At 49.3% G+C, this 17,459-nt stretch overlaps 1 protein-coding gene across 1 annotated transcript in view; it reads left to right on the top strand.

Annotated features, from left to right (window-relative positions):
* The first annotated feature begins 2,422 nt into the window (after positions 1 to 2,422).
* CACNA1I (calcium channel, voltage-dependent, T type, alpha 1I subunit) overlaps positions 2,423 to 17,459 on the top strand; it is a 186,428-nt gene continuing 171,391 nt past the window's right edge. Inside the window, exon 1 of the mRNA XM_006890106.1 lies at positions 2,423 to 2,652. Coding sequence (XP_006890168.1) covers positions 2,423 to 2,652 — 230 coding nt within the window. The remainder of the gene's footprint in view (positions 2,653 to 17,459) is intronic.

Below are 17,459 nucleotides of genomic sequence, written 5' to 3'. Positions count from 1 at the left end.
TTTTACTCCCCAGTACTTTCATGCACCGACTTGAGCTATTTCCAGGAAGTAGGAGCCAGGATACCTTGGTTAAGTGCTCGCTGCTAACTGAAAGGTTGATAATTTGAACCCGTTGATGGAAGAAGGACCTAGTGGTCGCTCTGCTTCTGTCAGGAGGACCGCCGAGGGAGCCTGCTGGGACAGTTCTTCTCGGCCACATGGGTCACTGTGTGTTGGGACCAGCTCCACAGAGCTGAGCAACAGTATGTGTCAGGCACCATCCCAGGCGATGGGGACACGGCGGTGGGGAAAGCAGACACAAAGCCTGCTCTCTGACAGCTCAATTTCAAGTTGGGGAGACAGACACTGAATCATAAAGATTGAAATCCATAAATGGGGTGTGTGTGTAATGGTGACAGAACAGTGAGAACGGAGGTTGTGCTCTGCTGGCCGGGGCTTGCCTCTCGCTGCGGCGCTGCCTGAGTGAGGGCTGGTGCTGTGCCCAGCCCTGGAGCCTGCACCAAGTAGGTGCTCAGGAAATACTTGTTGGACAAATGACTGTCTCAGCAGGGCCTGGAGAGTTGGAGGGGAGGGCGCTCCAGGGAGAGGGGCCAGCGGGAGCAGAGGCCAGGAGGAGGGACAGCCACGCTGTGTCTGGGACCTGAGGAAGCCCAGGGACTTGGGGGAGAGATGGTGGGCTCTAACGCGTAGCTGTGGCCAGACAGAACAACCCCAGGGGAAGATGTTTTGCAGCCTGGGGGGTTGACACGTGGCCAGCTGAGGTGCCTGAGAGCTTATGTAAGGTCTACGGTTGTTTTTCTGGAACCAGGAGCAAAGACTTGAGCTCAGGGGGGAAAACTCTGCTTCTCTGACCAGCCAGGCCCCCAGGAGCCAGAGAAATGTCCGGACGTATCAGCTTGGGCAGCTCAGCTCAGGGCCTCACAGGGCTCAGGGATTTTGTGCCCATCTCCTGCTCTTACTGCCCAGCCCGCCCACTGTCAGGGTTCTAGGATGCGAGGGACTCTGAAGGGTTGGGAGCTTTCTGGATGAGGTCATGAAGGCATTGTCTTACCCACTCTACCACTGGCCAGTTGGAGGGGGTCTTGACTGGAACAGAAGAGGGTCCTGCAGGAGAGACAAGGGTGACAACTTGCAGTGGTCACCGAGTGGCTCCCGAGGGCTGGTGCTGGGGTCCTGACCTCTAAACAGGGCCTGGTTCTATGCTGGCTCAGTGTGCAGCCTTGACACGCCATCCCTTCCGTGAAGCCTCAGTTTCTTTACCTGTCAAATGGGCATCCGAGCCTTCCTGGGGCTGTGGTGAGCATTAGAGATCAGGATCAGAAAGTGCTGGTGAAAGCCAGTGCCTTTGCGTGGGAGGTAGGACATGATTGTGGTTGTGGTTGTTGTGTGTTGTAGAGTCAACTGCAACTCTACTGTCCATAGCAACAGTAACTATGAGCATCTGAACCTCCCCATCCTGCACCACCCTCAGCGCCCCTGATACACGTGACCCATTGTTAGGGTCACTGCGTCAATCTATCTTGCTGAGGGCTCCATCTTTCCAAGAATCCTGTCCTTCTCCAAGCACTGGCCCCGCTTAATAACATGCCCATGTTACATGTTATATGTGAGATGAAGTTAGTATGTTGTTTGTGAGATGAAGTTTTCCTGCACCATGATTGTGGAGGTCGGTGCAGATTGAAAGCTTTGATGGAACATTGTGAAGAATTAATTTGAAGACAGCACCAGGAGAGCGTGGAGCTCAGCGCAGGGCCCTTCCTCGAAGCCGGGCTCTGTGAAGCTGCTAAGGCCACTTGCCTCTGAGGGAGGCCATGGCTGGAGCCCCAGCCTGGCTGCTACCTGATTGTCTGTCTGTTCTGCCTCCTCCTGGGCTTCAGTTTCTCTATCTGTAAAACAAATAGATTGGTCTTTGGGGCTCCTGGGTCTTCAGCTTTGTGAGGCACCAGAGCAGGGAACCAGAGGGAAGGACTCAGTTACAGGTAGATCTCAGCTCAGGTGTTGCCTCCTCAGGGAAGCCTACCTTGATTGCTCTGGCCTGCCCAGGTCCTCTGGTATCTGGCTTTGGAGTACCCCAACCTCTCCTGCGTAACACACATTTGCTTGTCAATACAGTCTTTTAAAGAAGTTTTAATTTTTCCTTGTGAACTTTCTTTATCGTTGATTATGCAATCAATATACAACTCTGTTCTCATTGTGAAAAAGAAAAAAAAAATTAAACAGTGACTTTCCAGGAAGGTTTTAGAGTCTGCTCTTTAACTCACCAAGCTGGAAGCTCAGTGGGGTTGGCCAGACTGGCCCCCCAGCTCTCTCCTAACCTTAACAGGGTGACGGGGGGGTCCTTCCTGTGGTGGGAAGCGAGTTGGGGACTCCCTCCATGTACCCCCTCTCTCTCTCCTCCCAGGGCTCCCCGGCCAGCTCCAACATGGCTGAGAGCATCTCGCCGCCTGCCTTGGCTGCAGCCCTGGTCACTGAGCCCAGCATCACCGAGCAGCCGGGGCCCCAGAGCCCCCCTCCCTCTCCTCCGGACCCAGAGGAGCCCCTAGACGGTGTGGATCCCGACGTCCCGCACCCTGACCTCGCTCCGGTTGCCTTCTTCTGCCTACGCCAGACCACCAGCCCCCGGAACTGGTGCATCAAGATGGTCTGTAATCCATATCCTTGTGGGCGAGGCTGCTCCTGGACAGAAACCCCCGGGTCACACCCTCCCCTAGGAGGGAGACTTCAAGGCCTGGGAGGCTGCTGGGTATTGGTGACGGCGAGGGGGCCCAGGCGGTGGGTCTGGGGAGATGGACTTGGTGCTTGCTGATGGGAAGGGTCTGGAAATCCCTGATTGATGATTTGCAGGCTCAGGCAGGCTGGGTTCAGAATGCCCTCAGTTCTGTGTGTGTGTGTGTGTGTGTGTGTGTAGCTCTGAGGACACAGTATTAGAGCAGCCCCTGGGCCTGTGCCTAGTGACCAGGCCATTAGTGACCACACATGGCTGATGAGGGCGGGTCAGAGGCCCTCGTGGTTGTGGCTGAGGAGGCATCTGATTCCAGGGTCCAGGTTGAGGCCCCCACAAGTCCACTCATATACTTTGCTGTGTCTCTATGCAGGGTGGGCTGGGAATTCCAGCACTTGCCCCTCAGGGTGTCTCCTGCCTCTGCTTGCTGCTTCCAGTTTTTACCCCCTTCCCAGCTCACTTTTGTCCTTGAGGGACAGAGCAGCATGTTAATGTTGCCATGGCGTGGGGTTTCCCTTCTGTCTTACTCCACACCCCTCTCCTCTTCCAGACCACAAAGCTTCCTCACACGCATTCCCACTACCTAAAAGGCTTTCCACATCCCTCTTCAACAGGATCCTTCACTGCATCCTTCAGACCAGGCTTCCATGTCACCTCCGCAGGGGAGCCCTCTGGGATTTCTCGCCGCCCTCTGTGTTGATAGCACTCAGCCCAGGTGTCAGTAGCTTCCTTAAGCCCACATCAGTCTCCTCTTGGGGTTCTCTAAGGCACAATAGGTTAGGGACTGAGCTTGTCTTACTCAATGTGGGCCTCAGCGTCCAGCCCAGGGCCTGGCCTATGGTGAGTGTGCGCTTGGTATATGCGAGGGCACCTTGGCTGTGAGCTGAGTCTTCAGTATTGAAGGTGGAGGGGGTGGTGAGTGGAGACTTGGCACAGTGTGGGCAGAGGCCTGCGGGTGGCGTGAGGAGCTGGGGGCTGTGGGTGTGGATGGGGAGGGCCGACAGGATAGAATGGGGAGATGAGGCTGGAGGGGGTGGGCCTCCGTGAGCTTTACAAGTGAGTGAGGAGTTGGTTGGTCACAAAGCCTTGGGGAGCCATTGAGGGTTTAAAGCACGGTGTGGTGAGGTGAGGTCTGTGCTTTAGAAGGTCCCTGAGCTGTGTGGGTGTGATTGCAGGTATGAGCGTGGTGACCAGTGAGCAGTGAGGAGGCGGCTTTGGGGCCCAGGTTTGGACAGGACAGAACCTCTGAGCCACACCTGCTGGCTTCTTCACTCAGCAGAGGGCTGAGGAAGTGATGGTCTTAGGTCAGCGCTGGCTCTTGGACAGACAGCAGACTGAAGTCCTAGGCAAGGAGGTGGACTAGAGCTTGGGTGCTCCAGGGACAGCTCTGACGACCACAGCATGGTGACAGGAGCCACTGTGAAACTCTGTTCACTCAGCACACCCTGATGGTCACCTGGAGTCGGGCCCTGGGGCATAGAGGACAAGGAGGCCGAACTGGTCATTCCTGGGGTGTTCTGGGGAGTCGGGGTGAGGACAAAGATGCATCCCTATGGATAGTTTCAGTGCAAAACTTCGGGGACATCTTCAGAGCCTGTAGCATGAGGGTTGAGGCAGCTAGATCAAAGGGAGGAGGTGAACATAGGAGCTGAGGACCTTTGAGGAGAAGGGCTGTGGGGAGAACTGGGGCCTTGCCTGGGCTAGACCACAGGGGTCGATTCTGGCTCCGCCACTTGGATGCTGGGTGACCTTGGGCAGGCCACCTCACCTCTTCAAGCCTCTGGTATTCGAGACCCTCATCCCTGACTGTTATTCTGGCAGAGGGAGCATCTCATTGCTCTGGGCTGGAGGCAGGGGCATGGCTTGGATGACCGGAACCTGAGTGTGACCCAACTTGCCCTGGGTGTGACCCAGCTTGCCCTCTGTGTGTGCACATGGCTTGTGGAGTGTCGGAGAGCCTATTGGAAGGGGAGTCCAAACACCTGTCATGCTGTGACCTGCCTTCCAGCCTTGGGACCCCAAGATGCCAGTTGCACTCTCCCTACCACTCACCCACTAGAGGATACACTCTCCTCCCTCGACCTCTCCCTGGGCCCTGACCCCTGCGAACCCACAGGTCCTCCCAGTTTTCTACATGGTGGGCGTGTGGTCAGACTGGGCTCCTTGGGTCCCTCTCTTTAGTCTCTACTTCAGACCTGAGGCCTCCCCGGGATGAGGCAACTGTGAGTTTCACCCAGGAATGGGGGAAATGGGTTCTGGCCCCTCAGTGGAGCTGGACTTGGCCCGTCTCCTGCCACCTGTGTCTGGGGAGAGTCCTGGGTCCATGTGTACGGAAGCCAAGATGGCGTGGGAAGTGGTGATGAGTTTAATCGCCAGGGACTGAGCTTTCCAGCTCTCTGAGATGCTCAGAGCAGCTGAGTGCCCCTGGTTCCCCATCGCCAGAGGCTGCTGACTGCTGACTTTTGATGATTCAAAAGCAGAGCGTCAGGTCCTGGGATGCTCAGACCCGACACACCTGTGACTGTGCACAAGTTCAATGTTAAGGCTTAAAGATCAGAGTCATGCAGATTCCAAGCTCCTGTGATTCTAAGACACTAAAGTTTTGTGTTCAAGCATGGGAGTGTAAGGTTTGATGTCCTTGAGACTGAAAGCCGCGGTTCTGGGCTCTGTGAGGGTGATCATGGCATGGAAATTTTTTTGGTGTCTGCAAATGTGGACTCTCCAGTCCTTGGCATGGCCCAGGGACCTGAGGGCAGGGTTTTGATGATGGGAGCTCAAGACAGGCTTTAGGGAATTGGTGATGGGGTGTGTGTGGGTCTTTGATCAGGTGCTGTGGGCTTGAGGGTTCTTGTTTGGCCAGAAATCTCGGTGGAAGGAAAGTGACTTCTGGGCTGTACTTGCCTAACCCACTTCTTAATGGGAGCTGACAATCTTTTTTGTTTATTATTATTAATTTTAATGAAAATTTACAGAGACTGGATTTCCATTCATTCATTGTTGCGTTTTTCTCCCTCCCCCCACCCGGCGCCTCCCAGTTTACTCTTCTCTTTGAAAAGTAAAAGAAAAATTCTTTCATTGTTTTACAATGCCTCCCCCCAAGTCCACTCCACTATGCAGCCTTTGCTCTGGACTCCTGTCATGACAGTAATACCTAATCACATATCCCTTTTAAACAGTTCTCTCCCTCATCTGTTTCAATAATTTATCCCATCTTCTTCAATCTCCTCCCAGCCTCGATGTCAGTCCTGTTTTAAAACAGTGGCACCATGCAGTATTTGTCCTTTTATGACTGAACTACTTCACTCAGCATAATGTCCTCCAGGGTCACCCATTTTGAATAATATTTCATGAGTTCCTTGTTTTTCAGTGCAGAGTAGTATTCCATTGTGTGAATATACCACAGCTTCTCTATCCATTCGTTTGTTGATGGCACTTAGGTTGTTTCCAACTCCTTGCTATTGTGAACAAAGCCATGATAAACATGGGTGTGCATATATCTGCTTGGATGTCAGTTATGGTCTCTTTGGGGTATATTCCCAGTATGGAATTGCTGGGTCAATTGGTATCCCTAGTTGAAACTTTTTAAGAAAGTGCCATACCGCCTTCCACAGTGCTTACACCGTTTTATACTCCCACCGACAGTGAATAAGAGTTCCAGTTTCTCCACAACCTCACCAGCTTTTATTGCTTGGTCAATCTTTTAAAGATAATATTTGTATGGTTTAGTGAAAGGGCACAGAAAAAAATTGGTTTTCCATTCAACTTTCCATTCACACACTTTTTTTTTAGAGGCTCAACTATGTCATTTATTGTTCTTAAGTCCTGGACCACATATGTTGTTTTATGAAAATCTCCACAGTGTAACTTTCCCCATTTCTTCCCTGTGATTCTCATTTCCATTAATCCTTCTATCCTACGCCTTGCTGCCTGCTGAGCTGCATCCTGGGGCAGATGCTATCCTTTTCTTTTTTTAAAAAAAGTTTTATTATTTTTTGTGTGTACCGTCAAATTGGATCTGACTGGTACAGGAGGAGATTGCCCCTCCTTCTCCAGCAGAGCGTCTGGTGGATTCGAACTGCATATCTCTGGGATTGTAGTGCAGCTTCTTGCCACTAGGCCCCCAGAGCTCCCTAATCCTTTTTGATCTTATACGGTTAAGTGTTCTGAAGAATGCCTGCCTGGTGTTATTGTTCAAGTTATAGGTTTGTCTGTTGACTGAGAGTTGAACAACAGGGTGAGTTTGGCCCAGGTTTGAAGAGTGACTAAGGGTCATAGTCTCTGGAGTTCTGCCATTCTCCATCAGACTAGTAAACCTGGTCATTTTTATGCTTTTGGGTTTTGTTTCACATTTTTTCTGTCAAGGACTTTCTATTGTGATCCTTTTTACATCTATCAGTTTTCCCACTGGACTCTATGAAGAAGAATGTGGTATCAGGATCAGGGGAGGAATCATCAACAATCTGCTTTATGCAGATGACACAACTTTGCCTGTTGAAAATGAGGAAAAACTGAAGCACTTGCTACAGAGGATCAAAGACCATCTATCTCCAGTGTAGACTGCATCTTAACATGAAGAGACAAAACTGGACCAATAGACAACACCATGAGAGATGGAGAAGAGATAGAAATTATCAATGACTTCACTTGCTTGGATCCACAGTCAGCATCCTTGGCACCAACAACTGGTATATACTAAGACATATTGCATTGGGAAAGTCTGCTGTCATGGACCTCTCCAAGGTGCTGACCAGCAATGATGACAGTTTGAAAAATAAGGTGCACCTAATCCAAACTGTAACTGCTTTAATTACTTGCTATCTGAAAACTGGATGATGAATAAGGATAATTGAAGAGGAACTGATGCCTTTGAGTTGTGGTATTGGAGAAGAAGATTACTAAATATCTCATGGACTGCCAAAAAGACAAATACATCTTGCAAAAGTTGCAGCCAGAGTGCTTCTTAGGGGCAAGGAAGACAGCTTCATCTAACATGTTGGTAGAAGGAGCCAGTCCTTGGAAAAGGACCTCCATCATGCTTGGAAAGGTGGAGGGTCAGTGAAGGAGGAGAAGATCTTCACTGAGATGGATTAACGCAGTGATTGTTATAGTGGGCTTGAGTGCGTCAGAGATGATGAGGATGGCATAGGATGGGAAAAGCTTCCGTTATCCGTAGGGTTGCTGTGAGTTATAGTTGACTCAATGGCACCTAACAACAAGAAGAAACAACAGTGTGTTGCGGTTTGAGCTGTTATAAAAAAGAGCAAGGTCCATGTGGGGATGGCCATATCTGACCTTTACCAACTTCACAAAAGGTGTCCCCGTCAACAGCATCAATAACACAGCCAACTCCCGTGAGGTCAGACATGTCCTCCATGGTCCCATACCTCTTTCTACTTACCTCAAATCAAGCTTACTGTTTTCTTGGTCCAAAATCTGATGCAATAGCTCACAGACCATAAAGAACCGTATTGGGAAAGTAAAAAGATTAATTCAGATTAACAACAGAATACCGTCAAGATAGCTCCCAAAATGTGCACATAGGCACCTCAGCCTTAAGCCTTATGGCTTTTAGGCCAGTGTTCCCAAGTTCTCAGTCCTGCCAATACTGACTTCACACCTCCGTTTGTCCAACAAGTTCTCAGTCCTGCCAATATTGGCTCTCCTCTCTCCACGTTCCCTTCTCATGACAGGTCTCCAGTTCAGCCATGCATGCTGCTGCTGGATGTGTAGCTAAAGCAAGAAAGTCCTCCTACAGTCTTTTGTTTGTTGTTAAGTGATGCCAGAAGATCTGTCTGCCTCTTGCTGTTAGTTTGCTCAACTCAGTAGTGAGACTAGCCAATCCCCTTGTATATTGTTGACCACTGGGCAATCTCCTTGTGGAATGGTAGATATTCATTCCCCTTGTGCATCGGCTGACATGCTCTGTTCATGTATTCCCACTCATAAACATAAACAAAGCAAAATAATGGCTAGGAAAATCATATTGAAAGATAAACTCCGCAGGCCACTCTCTGGTTTTTCTAGCCATTAACATTCACATGTTGTTGTTGTTGTTATGTGCCATCAAGTTGCCTGCAACTCATAGGGACCCTATGTACAACAGCTTTGAATCCTGCTCTTTCTTGAGCTAAACTCATTGTCCCTGACACATCTACCCGTCTCATCCAGGGCCTTCCTCTTCTGTTCTGTCCCCTGGTGATGTCCTTCTCCAAGGACTGGTTCCTCCTGGCCACCTGACCAAAGTATATGAGGCAGAGTTTCAACATCCTTTGTCTCCAAGGAGTAGCTTGGTTTCACCCTCTCCAGGATAGACCTATTACTTCTCTTGGTGGTCCATGGTATGTTCAATACTCTTCTCCAGCACTACAACTCGAAGGCATCAGTTCTTCTGCTCTCATTCTTAGTCATTACCTAGCTCTCTGATGCATAGCAAGTAATTGGAAAGACCATGACTTGGATCAGGCACATCTTAGTCTCTAGACTGACATTCTTGCCCTTCAGTACTCTGGAGAGGTCCCTGATCTCAGATTTTCCAAGAGCAATTCATCTTTTGATTTCCCGATTGCTAGTGCCAAGAGTGTTGATTGTGGCACTAAGCAAACTAAAGCTGCTAACAGTCTCAATCTTTTCACTGTCTATCATGATGCTGTCAGTTGGCCCAGTGGTGAGAATCTTTGTCTTCTTGATGTTGAACTTCAATCCATATTGAAGACTACAATCCTTGACCTTCTGTAGCAAGCGTGTCAGGTCCTCCTCGATTTGAGCAAGCAAGGTTGTGTCATCTGCATAACATAGGTTGCTGATGAGTCTTCCTCCAAACCTGATGCCACATTCCTCCTTATGAAGTTTAGCCTCCCAAATGATCAATTCTGCATATAGATTTAAAAGTTCTGGAGATAGGATGTGTCTTTGATGTGTACCTTTCCTAATTTTGAACCATGTAGTGTTTCCTTGCTCTGTTCTGATAACTGCTTCTTTGTCAAAGTATACATTTCACATGAGCACAATCAAGTATTCTTGGATTCCCATTTCTCTCAAGGTTAACCACAACATTCACATATGGGAAAAATAACTTTCTCCTTACAATATGCAATAACTATGTTCGTGAAAGTGTGTAAGCCAGTAACTTCATGTCAATCTTTCCCATTTTAGATAGCCATTTTTTTAATTTATCCATCCCTATCTGCAGGCATGTGGCTAGGAGAGATTGGTCCTTGGATAAGGACATCATGCTTGGAAGGGTGGAGGGACAGCACAGGAGAGGAAGATCCTGGCTGAGATGGATTGATATAGTAACTGGGGCGATGGGGGTTGGTGTGTCGGAGTTAGTGAGACTGGCTCAGGACAGGGAAGGGTTCAGAGCTGCTGTACACAGGGTCACTATACATCACAAGTGACTCAATGACATATAAAAACAATAACATACTATGACAGGTTTGGAAGCAGGAGTAGCATCCACTTCCTAAATACCATGCCTCCAGGAACCCTATGAACTTTGATACATGTTGATAGTTGTAGAGAGTCTTCAGGCCTTTTGTTCATAGGGTCACTATTAGTCATGCTCGACTCGAAGGCAGCCGATAACAACAACAACATCAAACCAGTACTCTGAGAAAACAAGCATGTTCCTTCTCTGAAGAACCTTTTGTTCCAGTGAGAACTTTTAGCATCTGCTTCCATAAGCAAAGTCCAGTCACGCTGCAGCAATCAACACTAGCTGACAGCATGGAACATCTTGGGCTCTGGTCAACTCATCTCAAGCCATCCAAGGCTAGGTCTACGTAGGCACCAGCTGCAAACTCAGGAGTCTACACTTCTTTCTGTGTTTCAGGCTGACTGGTCCCTTCAATCAGCCTGAGCCCTTACAAGTCAACAAGACAGGAGTCCTCATGACTCTCCGCTTCTTAAAGCCAGCAATAATTTGCACTTATCTGTGACTCTATCCTAGGTCTATGATGCTGATGGAACATGTCCCGTTGTCTTGCATTACAGGGCTTTTGGGGTTCCTGACTCCTGGGTGCTAGACATTAGTTGTTGTCATGAGCTACCTCGAGTTGGCCCTGACTAGGGAGACCCTGTTACAGTGGAATGAAATACTGCCTGTCTCTGTGCCATCCTCCCAATGAGACAAGATCAGATCATTGTGATCTATGGGTTTCCACTGGATGACTTTAGGAAGTAATTACCAGGCCTTTCTTCCTAGTTTCTTAGTCTAGAAACTCTGCTGAAATCTGTTCCTCACACAGGCCTTCCCTGACACAGTGATGGCTGCCCACAAGTTACAACAGAGGAATTGAATTATGGTCCCCTGCATGGAAGAATCAAATCCCACCACTGAGCTTCTCTGCCTCCGATTGTGGGTAACATCTCTTAATCATTTTCAGACCCCACGGTGGGTGGGACTGCTCCCCGCGGAGAGTCCAAGGAACAGTGGCTGCGTGGGTAGCTCTGAAACCACAGCCTCAGGAGGGGGCTGGGCAGTATGGGCTCTGTGTCCCCGGAGCTGAGGGGCCCTGGCTTGGGGCCAGCTGCCTTTGAAGCTCGGTGCTCCCTGACTCAGCTCCACTGGGCCGAGCTCGGCCCTGAGTCACTGCCTGACTCACTGGAGAGCCAGCCATGCTGCTGGGACCTTCCAGAAGCTGTGAGGCTGGGCGGGAAAAGTCTGCTCCCTGAATGTCAGCGATACTCCCCGCCTGGCGGGGCCCTGGGCACTGCTGTTGCTGGACTCTGGCAGGATTGGGGAGAACTCTGGCTTTGAAGTGTCAGGAGGCCTGTTGTGAAATTTGACTCATAGGGACGTGGCCTGTGACACTGTGCAAAATTCTGGAGACCTGAATTAGACAGATGGGGCCTGGCTGTCCATCTTACTTGCTATGTGATCCTTGGCCAGTTTCGTAGCCCCTCTGAGCTCCCACATTTTGATGTCTCATTTGGGGATGGTGATACCATTTCACTGGGTTGCATTCAAGACCAAAGCAGTACATCGGGCAGCTTGAAGAAATGCAGGTTTGTAGACTTGAAAAACCATCACCCAAGCACGTGGGTTGTTCTGGAATACTAGGACGCTACTGGTCAGCAGAGAGCTGCCCACGGCGCTTTCACAGCTGTAGATCTTTGCAGAACCAGATTGCTTCATCTTTCTCTGGTGGAGTGGCTGGTGGGTTTGAACTTCTGGCCTTTTGGTTAGTTCTTGCTGTTGTTGTTAGTTACCGTCGAGTCAGAACTGACTCATAGCTGACCGTCCAGTGGCTTACTGGATGTAACCATTACTGAACATCTGCTTTCTGTGGAGGAGCTGGGGGATTTGAACCACGTGCTTTCCTATTGGCAGCACAACTCCTTCACATTAGGCTATCAGAGCCAAAGGAGTGCTTTACCCACTGCAGCCCCAATGCACCTTAAGAAAAACCCCACCATCTAGCAACAAAGCTCAGAGATGGCTCATTGGTTCATTGGTGGTTTGTGAAAAACCAACCCACCTCAAGTAGGATTATCACTGTTATTATCTGTGTCCAGATGGTGAACAGGGCCTCATTGCAGAGTCAAGTAAGCCCTTGGTTTATAGTAGAGTCAGTAATATGCTGGGCAGAAAGTCTTTGGATGAGAACACTCCTTTGTAAGACATTGTTTCCAGGAAAAATCACATTCAACTTTTGTTATTTTGATAAATCAGTGCCAGTTTTGAGCCTGGTAGCCGTGTCCCCACCCGTGAAGACATTACTAATGGATCACAGGCACCTCCAGCAGAGCATCCTTGGTGACCAAGACTAATCAGTTGAAAACCCATTTTCCACCTTGGATTAGACTTTATGGGCCTTTCTTAGGAGGGTAACTGCTGCATGTGAGAGAAGTGGTAGATTTTAGACACTTCTGAACCTCAGTGTTCTCATCTCTGTAATGGGAGATTAGGGAATGATTCCTGAGAAGCACCCGTGTCCAGCACAGAAGGGTGCTCTGTTATGATACTAGTGGGAGCTGATATTGCCTGTGTGGAGTGCTTGGAACCAATGATCATCTTCAATAAAAATAAAAGAAAATGTGCAAAGAATCAGTTAATGAATCAAAAGAGAATGCACTCAGCATTTCTCAAGTTAAAAGAACTGAAGAAAAAGAAAATCAGTCATTAGGTTGCAATCTTGAAGAATTCTATGGGCAAAATATTAAATGACGCAGGAAGCACTGAAAAGAAGATGGAAGCAATATGCAGAGCCACTGACCCAAAAAGAAGTGGGTGATGTTCCACTATTTTAGGAGGAGGTATCATGTATTCGAGAACCTGTGGTATTTGAAGAAGTACCAGCTACACTGAAGGCAATGGTGAAAAACAAAGCTCCAGGAATCAATGAAATGCCAGTTGAGACGTTTCATCAACTAGGTGCCACGCTGGCAGCACTCACCTGTCTCTGCCAAGATATTTGGAGGACTGCTACCTGATCAACACATTGGAAGAGATCCATGTATGTGCCCATTCCAAAGAAAGAGGACCCAACAGAAATGAGGAAACAATTGTTGTTGTTATTTGTTATTGAGTTGACTGTGACTCATGGCGACCCTATGCACCGTAGCTCTGAACCCTGCTCGATCCTGAACCAATCTCACTGTCTCTGGCACACCCACCCTCATTACCCCAGTTACTGTGTCAATCCATCTCATCCAGGATCCTCCTCTTCTGCGCTGTCCCTTGACCCTTCCAAGCGTAATATCCTTCTCCACAGTCTGGTTCCTCCTGTCTACGTGTTTCTCCAAAAGTATGTGAGACAGACTCTCAATATCCTTGCCTTCTTGGAGCAACTTGGTTGCACCCTCTTCAAGATAGATCAGTTTGTTTTCTTGGTGGTCCATGGTATGTTCAATATTCTTCTCCAGCACCACAACTTAAAGACATCAATTCTTCTTCTGTCATCCTTGGTCATTGACCAGCTCTGATGCACAGCAAGTAATTGTGAAGACCATAGCCTGGATCAGGTGCACCGTAGTCTCTAGACTGACATTGTTACTCTTCAGTACTCTGGAGAGGTCCCTGACAGTAGATTTTCCTAATGCAATTTGTCTTTTGATTACCTGACTACTGGTGCCAAGAGTATTGATTGTGGAACTAAGCAAACTAAAGCTGCTAACAATCTCCATCTTTTCACCGTCTGTCATGATGCTTCCTATTGACTCTTCATTTTCTTGATGTTGAGCTTCAATCGATATTTCAGACTACAGTCTTTGACCCTCTGCAGCAAATGCTTCAGGTCCTCCTAAGTTCCAGTAAGTAAGGTTGTGTCATCTGTATAATGCAGGTTGTTGATGTGTCTTCCCCCAGTCCTGATGCTACGTTCCTCCTCATAAAGTTCAGCCTCTCGAATGATCTGTTCTGCGTACAGATTGAAAAGGTATGGAGACAAGACACATCTCTGACACACTCCTTTTTGGATTTTGAACCATACAGTGAAAAACAAAGCTCCAGAAAGCAATGAAATGCCAGTTGAGATGTTTCATCAACTCGATGCCACTCTGATAGCAATCACTTGTCTCTGTCAAGATATTTGGAGAACAGCTTCCTGATCAACAGATTGGAAGAGATCCATTTATGTGCCTATTCCAAAGAAAGAGGAATAGTTTGCAAGGAAACTAGTGACCAAGATAATTAATATCACATGCAGATAAAATCTTGTGGAAAATGATTATAAAATGGGTATAGCAGTATGCTGAAAAGGAATTGCCAGAAACTCAAGCTGGATTCTGAAGAGAATGTGCAACAAGGAATATCATTGTTGATGTTACATGGATCTTGGTGGAAGCAGAGAATACTAGGAAGATATTTATCTATGTTTTATTGACATATTTATGGCCTTTATGTAAAGGTATTCAATTTCAGGGATTGTAATCAGTTATGCATAACACTGAGAAGAATGAGAATTCCAGAACACCAAATTGTGCTCATATGGAACGTTTACATAGACCAAGAAACACTGATTTGAACACAACAAGCGGATTCTGCGTGGCTTAAAATCAGGGAAGACGTTCCTCAGGACTCTATCTTTTCAACACACTCAGTCTGTATGCTGAACAAACGATCCAAGAAGCTGAGCTCTCTGGAGAACATGGCATCAAGACAAGAGGAGGACTCATTAATGGCAGGTGACATGCAGCTGCCACAATCTTGCCTGTTGAGAGGGAAGAGTTGGAGCACTTAGGGATGAAGAACAAAGACGATAGCCTTCAATCTGGATTACATCTCAACAGCAAGAGAAACAAAGATACTCATCACTGGATGGATCAGCAACATTGTGGCAAACATTGTCAAAGATCTGAGTTATGTGTGGATCCGCATCCAACACCCATGGCCGAGGAGTCAGCCGACCCAGTGCATTAGGCAAACGTGCTGCCAGAGAATTCCTTAAAGTATTCACAAGCACAGATGTCACCTGGAGGACAGAGTTTTGAATGACTAAAGCCATGGTATTTGCAATTACCTCATATACATGTGAAAGCTGGGCAGTGAATAAGGAAGACTAAAGAAGGATGGATGTCTTTGAATTGTGGGGTTGGCAAAGAATGTTGACGATAGCACGGGCTGTAAGAAGAACAAATATATCCGTGTTGGAAGGAGTGAGGGACACACTTCATCTCAGGTGCACTGGGCATGCTATCAAGAGGGACCAGTTGTTGGAGAACAGCATGCTTGAAAAAGTTGGCGAATGACAAAGAGGAAAACTGTCTATGAGACAGACTGACACGGTGCCTACATTTATGGGCTCAAGCGCAATGGAGACTGGGGACGGAACAGGACCTGGCTGTGTTTTGCTCTGTTGTATGTGGGGTCGCTGCGTTGGAACTGACTCGGTGGCATCTAACAACCACCACAACAAGGACAATCCTCACCCACGGAGGTAGGTGCTATCATACTCCCATTTTACCCGTAAGAAAAATGCAACTCAGAGGTTAAGTCCCTTTGATCCAGGGCTGCACAGCCAGAGGGAAGCAGAGCCAGGTTGAAAACCTCTGCTCCTCTAACTGCCCAGCCTACGCTTTTATCCAGGACACCAGGGCCACCTGCAAAGCCTGGGCAAGGGCCCATCTCGCCACTAGCCTGCCCAGGCTCTGTCTGTCCTCCCCTGAGCTGATGTCCGGGGGCAGGCAGGCTTGCTCTGCAGCTCTGCACGCCCCAGGGGGTGTCCTCCAGGGTCTGTCTCTCCTTAGCTCTCTGGGGTGCTCTCTTTGAAGAGTTTGCAGCCCCCTTCCCTCCTGGCACATGGACTGCCTCCGCCCACTCACTGACCGAGGCTGAGCCAGCGCTTCTGCTGCATGGGAGGCAGCCATGCATGATGGGAGCCAGTGGGCTGTGAAGGCCTCTCCGCTCTGGGAGGGGAGGGCGAGCTTGGGCTGGGAGGGAGGAGGCAACTGCTGCTGAGTGACCTTGGGGGAGTCACTCCCCCTCTTGCCCTCTGTCTCTCAGTCTGTAGAATGGGGGGAGGTGGATAGTGAGGTCTCCAAGGGGAGGCAATGGGAGGCAGTGGCTGCAAGGACATTCTCTGGGGGAGGTTCACTCGCTCTGCCCCTTTCTGGCTGTCCCCTGGTCCCCCACCATTGGCCCTTCCCTTTGGGTTTGTCTGCCCTTCTCCCCCAGCCTTCAGCCCCCTCTGTTTGCCCAGGCTGGGGTCTGTGAGTGCTCTTGGCTTCTAAGTGGCTGAGCGTTTAGATCTGGCCTCTGGGACCTGCTGACTCCGCCCATCACTGTGTAGAGGCTGTGGGGCCTTCGTCCAGTCCAAGGGTCTGACCACAGCATCCTAGGGCCTTTATGCTCAGGGGGCCCTGGGCCCTTGTGTGTGAACTGTGAGATGCTGTGTGCCAGGAGGGGCTACTGTTGACTTCCACTCGTCTGTCTGTCCCTCCCTCCATCAGTCTCTCCCAGTCCCTTCAAGTCTTTGACGGCATCTTGGTGGTGCAGTGGGTTAAGTATTGGACCACTCACCAAAGGTCAGCGGTTTGAGTTCACTGGCTGCTCTGTAGGGAGAAAGATGTGGCAGTCTGCTGTGCAGAGCTTTACCGCCTGTGGGGGCCTGTGTGTTTGACAGTGTCCAGCCTGGGAAACCAGCTGGGCTGTTGTACTCTGTCCTCTGGGGTTGGTGAGTCAGAACCATCACCACGGCTGTGGGCTCATTATTCTCCCACGAATCTTCAGTGGTTGTCCGTCACTGAAAAGAGTTTTAGTAACCTGGATTCAAGGTTTCCTACCCTCCATCCGGGTGTCCCCTCCCAGGGCTCAGGTCTGCACGCCCTGATGTTTTCTGAGGCCTCTGTGTCTCGGCTTCAGGCCTCTGCTCAAGTCGGCTTCACACACCTGGATGCCTCTCTATCTCTCCAGTTCTGTGGTTCCAGCTGCCCATGGGCCCGGACCATCCGCATGCAGGATGTATTCCTCCACTCCAGGCCCAGCCCTTTATTATATCTTCCTTCTCAAGGTTCCTCCTGCTCCCGTGCTCTGTCTCCTCTGCCAGCCAGGCAGGGATGTGAGCCCCGGAGCCAGGGTGTAGAGGGCAGGGCCCTGAGTTCTGACCTTACCCTGGTTCCACAGAGCTGGGGGCTGGCTGGACTGTTCACATTTGTTCAGTGCTTTGTAATTTACAAAGGACTTTGCCTCCATGGCGTCTCTTGGATTCTTCTTCTTCTTCTTCTTCTTCTTCTTCTTCTTCTTCTTCTTCTTCTTCTTCTTCTTCTTCTTCTTCTTCTTCTTCTTCTTCTTCTTCTT

Source organism: Elephantulus edwardii, unplaced genomic scaffold (genome assembly GCF_000299155.1).
Source record: "Elephantulus edwardii isolate Elephantulus edwardi_28Jun2011 unplaced genomic scaffold, EleEdw1.0 scaffold00086, whole genome shotgun sequence".
NCBI classification, from domain to species: domain Eukaryota; kingdom Metazoa; phylum Chordata; class Mammalia; order Macroscelidea; family Macroscelididae; genus Elephantulus; species Elephantulus edwardii.
Note: the sequence above shows the minus strand (reverse complement) of the source record. Positions and strands in the feature narration are given on the sequence as shown.